General features: G+C 47.1%; 1 protein-coding gene across 2 annotated transcripts in view; it reads right to left on the reverse strand.

The window, feature by feature from the left end:
- Positions 1 to 801: 801 nt before the first annotated feature.
- LOC133122728 (deleted in malignant brain tumors 1 protein-like) overlaps positions 802 to 13,336 on the reverse strand; it is a 46,967-nt gene continuing 34,432 nt past the window's right edge. Inside the window, exons 7-11 of one of the 2 annotated variants that reach the window (XM_061232867.1) lie at positions 8,285 to 8,590; positions 7,310 to 7,618; positions 5,054 to 5,368; positions 1,663 to 1,728; positions 802 to 1,265 (exon numbers count right to left, since the gene is read on the reverse strand). In XM_061232867.1, coding sequence (XP_061088851.1) covers positions 1,706 to 1,728; positions 5,054 to 5,368; positions 7,310 to 7,618; positions 8,285 to 8,590 — 953 coding nt within the window. In that variant the 3' untranslated portion in view covers positions 802 to 1,265; positions 1,663 to 1,705. The remainder of the gene's footprint in view (positions 1,266 to 1,662; positions 1,729 to 5,053; positions 5,369 to 7,309; positions 7,619 to 8,284; positions 8,591 to 13,336) is intronic. The other variant, XM_061232866.1, reaches the window with a different exon arrangement.

Raw genomic sequence — 13,336 nt, forward strand, 5'->3', positions numbered from 1 at the left:
TATGTTTACAACAGCATTTCATGTGTATTTTGCTAGTTTCTGGATGTGATGCTTTGACTTATGGTAGAACCTATGCACTTGTAAGTCGCTTTGGATTAAAAGCGTCTGCCAAATGACTAAAATGTAAATGTAAGAATCTTCATAACAATCTGAGAAGGCAACACAGTCATGTTCGGCAGTGTGGCTCTGTTCTGGAAGACCTCCTGGCATGGACGGAGAAGACCAGGAGCAGGCACCCCCAGAGGGGTACACACAGAACAGATCCGGCAGCACAGGACACAATTATTTGTATTGGATCGGTTGACAGCATATCTTTGGATGTTGGAGGAAGCTGGAAGAAACCCACGCAGACACAGGGAGAACATGCAAACTTCACACAGAAAGGGTCAGTTTGGATTCAAATCCGGGACGTTTTTGCTGTAGGCTGAAAGTGCTCACAGCAAAAAGAAATGGACAACCGTGCTGCCCATATGTTAGTTTAATAAACACGAGGGTGGCGCAGGGGTGGAGGGGGTTTAGACTAGCAGTCTGTAGTGAGCATACATGACTTAGACTAGCAGTCTGTAGTGAGCATACATGACTTAGACTAGAAGTCTGTAGTGAGCATACATGACTTAGACTAGAAGTCTGTAGTGAGCATATGTAGGAGGGTCAGGAGTCGCACTAGCCTCCCCCACACACTCATACACACACAATAACCCCAGGCGACATGGGGATCAACGCACTGGGGAGAGGGGGTTCACACACTCATACACATGTACACACACACACACATGCATACAAACAAAAATATAAGAGTCCTTGTAATACTTAGCTTGCCAACTAGCTACTCCTTTATTTTTCTCCAGACAAAAATACACCCAAAATATTACCTGGATTACATTTATACTTACAGCCAAGTTAACAGTAACCCTGACGCTGGAGGCTACCAACAGGATTTGCTTCCAAGAGGGCAACCCAACCCCCAACATATTTTAATTCACAAAAATGTATATTTTACTTTTTATACTCGATATTTGTAGATATTTGGATTCAACATACTGAATTATACAGCCTTTGAGAGACAGTATTTTATAAAAATATAATTAGCAAAAATGCTGTCGGGTTTATATTGAAGTTTATATTGAAAGATATATGTTCAATTAAAATATAATACTTTTTTAGATGGATAGATGGAAGGGAAGTGGGAGATTGAGAGTGAACAGAGACAGGAGACATTTGGAGTCCCATTTAATGAGCAGCACACAGATCAAACACCAGTTTGCCTGTGGAGAGAGAGATGAGGAACGCTTATTGCTATACATTGCTCGTGTTGAACGTCACTCTGGATATAAGCATCTTCTACAGAAAGTGCAGTGTACTGAAATGCATCTGCTACAGTAAGTGAATGCAGTGTACTGTAATTCATCTGCTACAGTAAGTGAGTGCAGTGTACTGTAATGCATCTGCTACAGTAAGTATACTGTAATTAATCTGCTACAGTAAGTGCAGTGTACTGTAATTCATCTGCTACAGTAAGTGAGTGCAGTGTACTGTAATGTATCTGCTACAGTAAGTGTACTGTAATTAATCTGCTACAGTAAGTGTACTGTAATTAATCTGCTACAGTAAGTGCAGTATACTGTAGTGCACTGTGAACATGTGGGCGTGGCTGACACTCACCTGCAGTGATGGAGTCGCTGCTCTGATGTCACACTTCTCCCCCTCAGGCTCCAGGTGGGGGCGGGACTGTGAAGACGGACAGACTGTGTCACAGTGCTAACTCCTAGCGCAGGGGCATGTCACAGTGCTAACTCCTAGCGCAGGGGCGTGTCACAGTGCTAACTCCTAGCGCAGGGGCGTGTCACAGTGCTAACTCCTAGCGCAGGGGCGTGTCACAGTGCTAACTCCTAGCGCAGGGGCGTGTCACAGTGCTAACTCCTAGCTCAGGGGCGTGTCACAGTGCTAACTCCTAGCGCAGGGGCGTGTCACAGTGCTAACTCCTAGCGCAGGGGCGTGTCACAGTGCTAACTCCTAGCGCAGGGGCGTGTCACAGTGCTAACTCCTAGCGCAGGGGCGTGTCACAGTGCTAACTCCTAGCGCAGGGGCGTGTCACAGTGCTAACTCCTAGCGCAGGGGCATGTCACAGTGCTAACTCCTAGCGCAGGGCTGTGTCACAGTGCTAACTCCTAGTGCAGGGGCGTGTCACAGCGCTAACTCCTAGCGCAGGGGCGTGTCACAGCGCTAACTCCTAGCGCAGGGGCGTGTCACAGTGCTAACTCCTAGTGCAGGGGCGTGTCACAGTGCTAACTCCTAGTGCAGGGGCGTGTCACAGCGCTAACTCCTAGCGCTGGGGCGTGTCACAGTGCTAACTCCTAGTGCAGGGGCGTGTCACAATGCTAACTCCTAGCGCAGGGGCGTGTCACAGTGCTAACTCCTAGCGCAGGGGCGTGTCACAGTGCTAACTCATTTTACATTTACATTTTAGCCATTTGGCAGACGCTTCTAATCCAAAGCGATTTACAAGTACACAAGATCCCTTTGCCCTGTTATCTCTGCTCACGGCATCTCATATCATTGTTATGCCGATGACACCCAACTCTTTCTCTCCTTCCCCCCATCAGACACACAGGTCTCTACTCGTATCTCCGCCTGCCCGAGAGACATCCAGAGCTGGATGGGCAACCACCATCTAAAGCTCAACCCAGGTAAGACGGAGGTAATCTTCATCCCTGCTCTAACCTCTCCCTTCTCCGATTTTTCCATCTCACTAGGGGATACCACAGTGACCTCATCCCCTTGTGCAAGAAACCTTGGAGTGGTGATGGACAACACGCTGTCCTTCTCCGAGAACATCGCTACGGTGACCTGGGCATGCAGGATCTTCCTGTACGGAGAATCCGACCCTTTCTCACCACCTACTCCACTCAGCTCCTTGTCCAAGCAATGGTCCTGTCCTGCCTGGACTATTGCAATTCTCTGCTGGCTGGCCTTCCAGCACCTGCCGTCAGACCCCTACAACTCATGGTCTGGTATTCAATGTTCCTTGACATTCACGTCACCCCCCTGCTCAGCAACCTCCACTGGCTGCCTGTTATGGCTCGCATCAAATGTAAAACTTTGGTGCTCGCGTACCAGGCAGTTAAGGGATCAGCCCCTGTATATATTCAATCGCTTATCAAGACATATACACCAGCAAGACCCCTCCGTTCCGCCACTTCGTGCCATCTGGCGTCTCCCCCTCACCACACCTGCACTTCTCGCTCATGACTGCTGTCTGTCCTGGTCCCACGGTGGTGGAATGACCTCCCTGTGGATGTCAGAACGGCAGAGTCTCTGACCTCGTTTAAGAGCAGACTGAAGACTCATCTCTTCAGGCTGCACCTTTCCCTCCCTTCCTCACCACCATGATTAGCCTTGTATATGCCATAGACTATAATGCCACTTATATAGCTATAAATAGATATTGTTGTGTTTTGTATTAGCTATTGTTGTACTCAGGGTATTCTAGCTGCCAACCGTAGTATGCTAGTTTGTGAGTTGATGTATTCGTCAATGGTTCCGATTGTATCTGTATGGTTACACTAGGACTTGGAAACGTACTGTCCTCTCGGGTCCTCTTCACACATGTACCTCATGCTTTTCAGATACAGCACAGAAATAAAAAGGGCCACGCCCAGAAGAGGTCCAGAGGAGTTTTGAGGAGAACAAATACAAGTAAACAAGCAAGGTATTGGGAAGAAGTGAACACAGACACAGGCTGCCAGTGTATCATAGTAATGACTGAGCATGTTTGTCTTATAATATGTACATGGTTAAAATCCTGGATAGTATGTATTTTTTAAAATAGAATACTATGTGTAGGTTTGACTTCATGTGATGTAAGAACAGTTCTGCTCTGAATAGAGGAAATGAGGATGTTGAGATGGTTCTAAGTACGTATCTAGGAGATCATCCAATCTCCACACTTGATTGAACTCACAAACACTGACGTGTAACATTTCACCGTATAATGAATAAAGATCTTGTTAAATATAAATGCATACAGTACCAGTCAAAAGTTTGGACACATTATGGTTCCCTCTCTACGAGCACCTGGCGGTCGAGCTGCACGTTCACGCCTGTTTTACGTTCTGGTTCCTCAGTGGTGGAATGACTTGCCTACCACTGTAAGGACAGCAGAATCCCTCCCCCTATTTCGACGAAGACTAAAAACACACCTTTTCAAACTCTATCTTAGTCCTCCCTCCTGATTTCCCCAAAAAAACCCCAAAAAATTCAAATAAATTGCACTTATGATGACTATATGTTTAGAACAGCACTTCGTGTGTATTTTCCTAGTTATGGATGTGATGCTTTGACTTGTGGAAGAACCTATGCATTTGTAAATCGCTTTGGATTAAAAGCGTCTGCCAAATGACTAAAATATAAATGTAATGGAAATTTTGGAGCCTTTTTTGTTATTTTTCTGATAAATTTTTAATTTTCTCTGTTTCATCAAACAATTCACATGTGGACAGAGCGTCTGCCAAATGCCATTAATGTAATGTAATGTAATGGTCAATACGAAGATTCTCAGCTTTTATTAAAGAGTAGTTTCATACATTTATACATTTTTACCATGTAGCAATTACACCATTTTTATACATTTCAATGTTTGAGGCAAATTAACATGAAGTCAAATGAAATAGTCATGTTTTGTATTTGGTTGCATATATTTGTATGCCATGAAATCTATCAACATCACCAGAGTCTGGATATCTCAAGCAATACTAGAACCACTCTGGATTTAATTGGATCTCTATGGGAATTGGGGGTTGGGACTTGATTCAGCTATACATTATGCTGATACAATATGGAACACATTTGTGGATTAAATGGTTTTTAGTCATCAAGGGTCTGAGGTATGTGACTTCACATGTGAATTGTTTGATGTCTTATTTCCTCTGTCATCAATGAGAAAAAGCAGAAAAGGGCAAGGTGTGTCCAAACTTTTGATTGGTACTGTATGTTTTATTCAGGGGCTATATTCACCCAGCACCACAGAAACTCACAGTGCACAGAAGACTCTTACCAGAACACATCAGGCCCACATCGTTTCCATGGGAGCAGGGTTTGTTCTGTGAGGGTGCTGTGGGGCAGAAGTAAATCTGAGATTCGTTGCCTCTACACTGAATCTCCTCTGCCCACACCTGGGCGTCGCCCTGGCCAAATGCAGCTGCCCCACGCAGCTCTTTAAGAGCCCCACAGCCCAGCTCCCTGCACACAACCTCTGCGTCCCGCTGGTCAAAGTCAGCATCACACACCGTGTCCCAGGAGCTCCCATGATGCACCTCTACTCTCCCAGAGCACAGGTCAGTCCCGCCCACCAGCCTGACCTTTCGATGGGCTGCAGTGAAACAGAGAATAAAGAGAGAATCATCAGAATGACCGGCACCATATTCCAGAGACAACATTCAGCATAGCTGTCTGAACACAGGACTGCACAGCTATTATACATAGAGTACAGCAGTGTGAGATGAGCCAAGCCATCATGGTATTGTCATACCATCATTGTTACAGACCGAACCTCAATCCACAACATAAACAAGACGCCAACGAGAAGAGGGACCCTCAACGATTGACCGTGAGGGGGCAGTCACGCCGTCTTCATCCGCGGTCAGAACAGCAGAAGGGCAGTAGAGTCGTCAGACACAGACTGGTCGGGTGAATCACGAGTGAAATATGGCTTCAGCATATTAACATGGCACACCCGAGTGTGCTGTCGCCTGTCTGGAGTGGAAATTACACAGTCGAGATCAGACACTAACTGATGGAACTAACTGCTAGGCACGCAGGATTGAGGCTTTCACCTCGTCATAATCAGAGCTATCATCAAAAGGAAGAGCAGAGTAAACTTCTTGTGCTTTGCCTTTTAAAACACATCGCAGCAAAAGTAAGTAAAAAATATCACCACGGCCACTGTAAAGTAGTTGCAACACGTTGAAAATGAGGAAAGTACTTTTCCACCTCCCTCCCGGTGAACTCAGGAACCATACGAATATACCGGCTCGCATCAAAATCATGTTCTCCGCGCGGTATAGCCTGGCCCTGTCTTCTTGCCTCAATTTCCAATCGCTTTAATTCCAAGCTCCGCTTGTCGAGCCGAAACGCGCAATTTTTCACGCTCATTCTCAAGGTCTTTTTCACGCAAAGTGAGCTCTTGTAAGCGAATTTGGAGTTCAAGTTCTGTAGTGCTACTATGTGGTGGCTTTGTTTCAGCTGCACTTTCGGGCAAGATTTCCTGTGCGACAAGACCTTTAATTAAAGCAGTTAAGGTGGTCTCTTTTAAACGCTTTTTTAGCAATATGCACTTGATAAGTCTCAGACAATTCAATCAGATGATTTTTAGAGCATTGCAAGAGCACGGACGGCTCCGCAACAAAATCATCTATTGAAGACATTAAGACACTTCAACTGCAATCAACGAAAGTTATCGAAAACTTTAAAGCAGCAGCTTCAAAATTCAGAAGTGGTCAAAAAAAAAACACGAAGACCACAGGTCCACCCACAAAAAGCCTTAAGCACGAAACACCAGTAAAGCTGGCAAAAACGAAGTACAACTTCAGTGTGCGATCAACGAATTTGTATCACAAAAAAAGGCAATTCATACGAGAAACCTCAACACCCAGTAGACTATCGCTGACTTTCAAAAGGGGATAAAGTAAACAAAACAGCCCTAATTACCGCTCTGTCTATCTTCAGTGGTTCCACAAACCAGCGTGCAAGCTCGTTCATTCAGCAACAGACTACAAGCAGCCAATCACCAAACCCAAGCGTACTAAATAGGGCTACCACCAAAAACGATGCAGAAAATAACAAATTGATTATCTTCCTAAGGGTGTACACAAAAGCAGAGAATTACCAATATTTAGAAAAAGTAGTTGATTCTTCAGAAAAGGTCCCGCAAAAAAAAATGTTGAACGCTGAATGTACCCTTACAAAAACAGTAAACGGTTCGAAAGAAAGGGGAAATCTCAGGGCACGGATTGGCACAGAGATAATTGGCAGGGGCACGCACTGTCCTATGTTTGTGGCCATGGCTACCAGCAGAGGGAGCCAAGCCAACCTTACTGTATTAGGTGACCACCAAGTACAGGGGATGCGTAACAATCATGCACCCTGCTCTTGCTGAAGCTAAGCAGGTGGGGGCTTGTTCAGTACTTGGATGGGACACCTCCTGGGAAACCTAAGTTGCTGCTGGAAGTGTTTTTGGTGGGCCAGTTGGGGGAAGATCTTCCCTCTGGTTCAATTACCCCCAATGTCCCCATCACTGCACTGGGAGTCCTACCTGAGCAAATCACTCCAGCGTCCTCTCCATGATTACAGGAATGTTTACCCCATCCTTGTGACCCACACTGCTTCAGTGAGGATTCTGATCCACTGCAGGACACATGAGCCATCCATATTCTCCCTGGTCCAATGTGACCCTCTTTTAGTGCCTCTACAACATCTCCACAGCCCAGCTGTCTGCACACCACTCCAGCATCCCTCATGTCCCAGCCACGGCCACACACTGTCCCCCACTCTCCCCGATGGTAAACCTCCACTCTCCCAGCACAGGGGCTGCCACCATTCACCAGCCTCAAATCCGCCCTGCCTGAGAGAGAGAGAGAGAGAGAGAGAGAGAGATGTTTTAACACTGATGAGAGGTCTTTAATACATTTTATCCAGGTGTACAATGGCTGTTTGTCACTGTGGATTTAAAGGATATAACCCCAGCAGGAATACAGGGACACCACTAGGGTGCGCTCTATCTCCCTTGCTTTGTGCACTGGACACCAGTGATATGAGCTCTGCCAGTGAGGCAGTGATGGTTCTGAGTACTAGGGGCGACATGGCTCAGGCAGTAAGAGCAGTCGTCTGGCAGTCGGAAGGTTGCCGCTTCGATCCCCTGCCCGGGCTGTGTCAAAGTATCCCTGAGCAAGACACCTAACCCCCATTTGCTCCTGACGAGCTGGTCGGTGCCTTGCATGGCAGCCAATTGCCATTGGTGTGTGTGAGTGTGTGAGTGTGTGAGTGAATGGGTGAATGAGAAGCATCAATTGTACAGTGCTTTGGATAAATGCGCGATATGAATGCCATCCATTTAGGTATCTGGGAGATCATCCAAACTCCACACTTGATTAAACTCACACACACTGGCGTGTAACATTTCACAGGATAATGAATAAAGACCTTGTTAAATATAAACTTATAGGGCCTATTAAGGGGCTATATTCACCCAGCATCACAGAAACTCTCACAGTGCACAGAAGACTCATACCAGAACACACCAGGCCCACATCGTTTCCATGGGAGCAGGATTGATTCTGTGAGGGTGCTGTGGGGCAGAAGTTAATCTGAGATTCGTTGCCTCTACACTGAATCTCCTTTGCCCACACCTGGCCCTCGCCCTGGCCAAATACAGCTGCCCCGCGCAGCTCTTTAGGAGCCCCACAGCCCAGCTCCCTGCACACAACCTCTGCGTCCTGCTGGTCAAAGTCAGCATCACACACCGTGCCCCAGGAGCTCCCATGATGCACCTCTACTCTCCCAGAGCACAGGTCAGTCCCGCCCACCAGCCTGACCTCTGCAGTTGAACAGAGAATAACGAGAGAATTATCAGAAATGACTGGCACCTTATTCCAGAGACAACATTCAGCACAGCTGTCTGAACACAGGCCTGCACAGCTATTATACATGGAGAACAGCAGTGTGAGATGAGCCAAGCCATCATGGTATTGCCATCCCATCATGCACCCTGCTTCTGCTGAAGCTAAGCAGGTGTGGGCTTTGTCAGTACTTGGATGGAAGACCTCCTGGGAAACCTAAGTTGTCGCTGGAAGTGTTTCTGGTGGGCCAGTTGGGAGGAGATCTTCCCTCTGGTTCAATTACCCCCAATGTCCCCATCACTGCACTGGGAGTCCTACCTGAGCAGATCACTCCAGCGTCCCCTCCATGATTACAGTAATGTTTACCCCATCCTGCTGATCCACACTGCTTCAGTATGGATTCTGATCCACTGCAGATCACATAATCCATCCATATTCTCCCAGACCCTGGTCCAAAGTGAGCCTCTCCTAGTGCATCTAGAGCATCTCCACAGCCCAGCTGTCTGCACACCACTCCAGCATCCCTCATGTCCCACCATTTATCACACACTGTCCCCCATTCTCCCCGATGGTAAACCTCCACTCTTCCAGCACAGGGGCTGCCACCATTCACCAGCCTCACATCCTCCCTGCCTGAGAGAGAGAGAGAGAGAGAGAGAGAGAGAGAGAGAGAATGATCATGAGACAGAGAGAATGATCATGTTTTAACACTGATGAGAGGTCTTTAATACAGTTTAGCCAGGTGTACAATGGCTGTTTACCCCCAAGTTGTCACTGTGGATTTAAAGGATATGACCCCAGCAGTGTCTGCAGGAACACAGGGACACCACTAGGGTGCGCTTTAACTCCCTTGCTTTGTGCACTGGACACCAGTGATATGAGCTCTGCCAGTGAGGCCTGTCACATGACTGATTAAGCAGATGACACTCCTGTGACAGCGCTCATCTCTCAGGGAGAAGAAGCCCCTACAGACTGCAGGGACACACGTTGGCCACTGGAGTAGCCAATCGTCTCCTCTTGACCCTACCACCCGCTCTTCTATTGGACCCAAGAGTGTATGAGTTCAGTGTATTGGACCATAGAGCGTATGAGTTCAGTGTGATGGACCATAGATCGTATAAGTTCAGTGTATTGGACCATAGAGCGTATGAGTTCAGTGTATTGGATCATAAAGCACATGAGTTCAGTGCATTGGACTCATGCTTTTCAGATACAGCATAGAAATAAAAAGGGCCATGCCCAGAAGAGGTCCAGAGGAGTTTTGAGAAGAACAAATACAAGTAAACAAGCAAGGTATTGGGCAGAAGTGAACACAGACACAGGCTGCCAGTGTATCATAGTCATGACTGAGCATGTTTGTCTTATAATATTTACAGGTTTAAAATCCTGCAGAGTATGTTTAAAAAAGAATAGTATGTACTATGTACATGTTTGACTTTATGAGAAGTAAGAACAGTTCCGCCCTGAATAGAGGAAATGAGGATGTAGAGATGGTTCTGTGTACTGGGGGTGACATGGCTCAGGCAGTAAGAGCAGTCGTCTGGCAGTTGGAGGGTTGCCAGTTCGACCCCCCGCCCAGGCTGTGTTGAAGTATCCCTGAGCAAGACACCTAATCCCCATTTGCTGCTGACGAGCTGGTCGGTGGCTTGCATGGCAGCCAATTGCCGTTTGTGAGAGAGTGTGTGAGTATGTGTGTGAGTGTGAGTGTGAGTGTGTGAGTGTGTGTGTGTGAGAGTGTGTGAGTGTGTGAAGCATCAATTGTACAGCTCTTTGGATAAAAGCGCGATATAAATGCCAACCATATACCATTTATGTATCTGGGAGATCATCCAAACTCCACACTTGATTAAACTCACACACACTGGCGTGTAACATTTCACAGTACAATCAATAAAGACCTTGTTAAATATAAACTCATATGGCCTATTAAGGGCTATATTAACCCAGCATCCCAGAAACTCTCACAGTGCACAGAAGACTCTTACCAGAACACACCAGGCCCACATCGTTTCCATGGGAGCAGGATTGATTCTGTGAGGGTGCTGAGGGGCAGAAGTTAATCTGAGATTCGTTGCCTCTACACTGAATCTCCTCTGCCCACACCTGGCCCTCGCCCTGGCCGAATACAGCTGCCCCGCGCAGCTCTTTAGGAGCCCCACAGCCCAGCTCCCTGCAAAAAACCTCTGCGTCCTGCTGGTCAAAGTCAGCATCACACACCGTGCCCCAGGAGCTCCCATGATGCACCTCTACTCTCCCAGAGCACAGGTCAGTCCCGCCCACCAGCCTGACCCCTGCAGTTCAAGAGATAATAAAGAGAGAATCATCAGAAATGACCGGCACCATATTCCAGAGACAACATCCAGCACAGCTGTCTGAACACAGGCCTGCACAGCTATTATACATGGAGTACAGCAGTGTGAGATGAGCCAAGCCATCATGGTATTGCCATCCCATCATGCACCCTGCTCCTGCTGAAGCTAAGCAGGTGTGGGCTTGGTCAGTACTTGGATGGGAGACCTCCTGGGAAACCTAAGTTGCAGCTGGAAGTGTTGTTGGTGGGCCAGTTGGGGGGAGATCTTCCCTCTGGTTCAATTACCCCCAATGCCCCAACACTGCGCTGGGAGTCCTACCTGAGCAGATCACTCCAGCATCCTCTCGATGATTACAGAGATGTTTACCCCATCCTCGTGACCCACACTGCTTCAGTAAGGATTCTGATCCACTGCAGATCACGTCATTCATCCATATTCTTCCAGACCCTGGTCCAAAGTGACCCTCTCCTAGTGCATCTACAGCATCTCCACAGCCCAGCTGTCTGCACACCACTCCAGCATCACTCATGGTCCACCAATTATCACACACTGTCCCCCACTCTCCCCGATGGTAAACCTCCACTCTCCCAGCACAGGGGCTGCTACCATTCACCAGCCTCACATCCTCCCTGCCTGAGAGAGGGAGAGGGAGAGAGAGAGAGAGAGAATGATCATGTTTTAACACTGATGAGAGGTCTTTAATACAGTTTAGCCAGGTGTACAATGGCTCTTTACTCCCAAGTTGTCACTGTGGATTTAAAGGATATGACCCCAGCAGTGTCTGCAGGAACACAGGGACACCACTAGGGTGCGCTCTAACTCCCTTGCTTTGTGCACTGGACACCAGTGATATGAGCTCTGCCAGTGAGGCCTGTCACATGACTGATTAAGCAGATGACACTCGTGTGACAGCGCTCATCTCTCAGGGAGAACATTACATTTTAGTCATTTGGCAGACGCTTTTAATCCAAAGCGACTTACAAGTGCAGAGGTTCTACCATAAGTCAAAGCATCACATCCAGAACTTGCAAAATACACATGAAATGCTGTTCTAAACATAGTCGTCATCATAAGTGCAAAAATTTTATTTTTTTGGGGGGGGGGGGGGGGGGTTAGACAAGGATAAGGATATCAGAAAGGAGGGGCAGGGGAAATCAGGAGGGAGGACTAAGGTAGAGTTTGAAAAGGTGGGTTTTGAGTCTGCATCGAAATAGGGGAGGGATTCTGCTGTTCTGACAGTGGTAGGCAAGTCATTCCACCACTGAGGAACCAGAACAGAAAACAGGCGTGAACGTGCAGCTCGACCAGCAGGTGCTCGTAGTGAGGGAACCATAAGGCGACCAGAGCTGGCAGACCGGAGTGGTCTAGCTGGGGAGTAGGGAGTGATCAAGGATTGTATGTAAGGCGGGGCAGTCCCCTTAGCAGCCTGAAATGCCAACACTAGGGCCTTGAAACGGATGCGTGCGGCAATAGGAAGCCAGTGGAGGCCAATGAGAAGCGTAGAAGAAGCCCCTACAGACTGCAGGGAGACACGTTGGCCACTGGAGTAGCCAATCGTCTCCTCTTGACCCTACCACCCGCTCTTCTATTGGACCCAAGAGCGTATGAGTTCAGTGTGATGGACCATAGATCGTATAAGTTCAGTGTATTGGACCATAGAGCGTATGAGTTCAGTGTATTGGACCTTAGATTGTATAAGTTCAGTGTGATGGACCATAGAGCGTATAAGTTCAGTGTATTGGACCATAGATCGTATAAGTTCAGTGTATTGGACCTTAGATTGTATAAGTTCAGTGTGATGGACCATAGAGCGTATAAGTTCAGTGTATTGGACCATAGATCGTATAAGTTCAGTGTATTGGACCGTAGAGCATATGAGTTCAGTGTATTGGACCATAGAGTGTATGAGTTCAAGGTATTGGACCATAGATTGTATGAGTTCAAGGTATTGGACCATAGATTGTATGAGTTCAGTGTATTGGACCATAGAGCGTGAGTTCAGTGTATTGGATCATAAAGCTAATGAGTTCGGTGCATTGGACTCATGATTTTCAGGTACAGCACAGAAATAAAAAGGGCCACGCCCAGAAGAGGTCCAGAGGAGTTTTGAGAAGAACAAATACAAGTAAACAAGCAAGGTATTGGGCAGAAGTGAACACAGACACAGGCTGCCAGTGTATCATAGTCATGACTGAGCATGTTTGTCTTATAATATTTACATGGTTAAAATCCTGCAGAGTATGTTTAAAAAAAATTGTATATATTGTATGCACATGTTTGACTTCATGAGAAGTGAGAACAGTTCCGCCCTGAATAGAGGAAATGAGGATATAGAGAAGGTTCTGTGTATTGGGGGCAACATGGCTCAGGCAGTAAGAGCAGTCGTCTGGCAGTCGGAGGGTTGCCGGTTCG

The sequence above is a fragment of the Conger conger genome, chromosome 2 (genome assembly GCF_963514075.1).
Source record: "Conger conger chromosome 2, fConCon1.1, whole genome shotgun sequence".
Taxonomy (NCBI): Eukaryota; Metazoa; Chordata; class Actinopteri; order Anguilliformes; family Congridae; genus Conger; species Conger conger.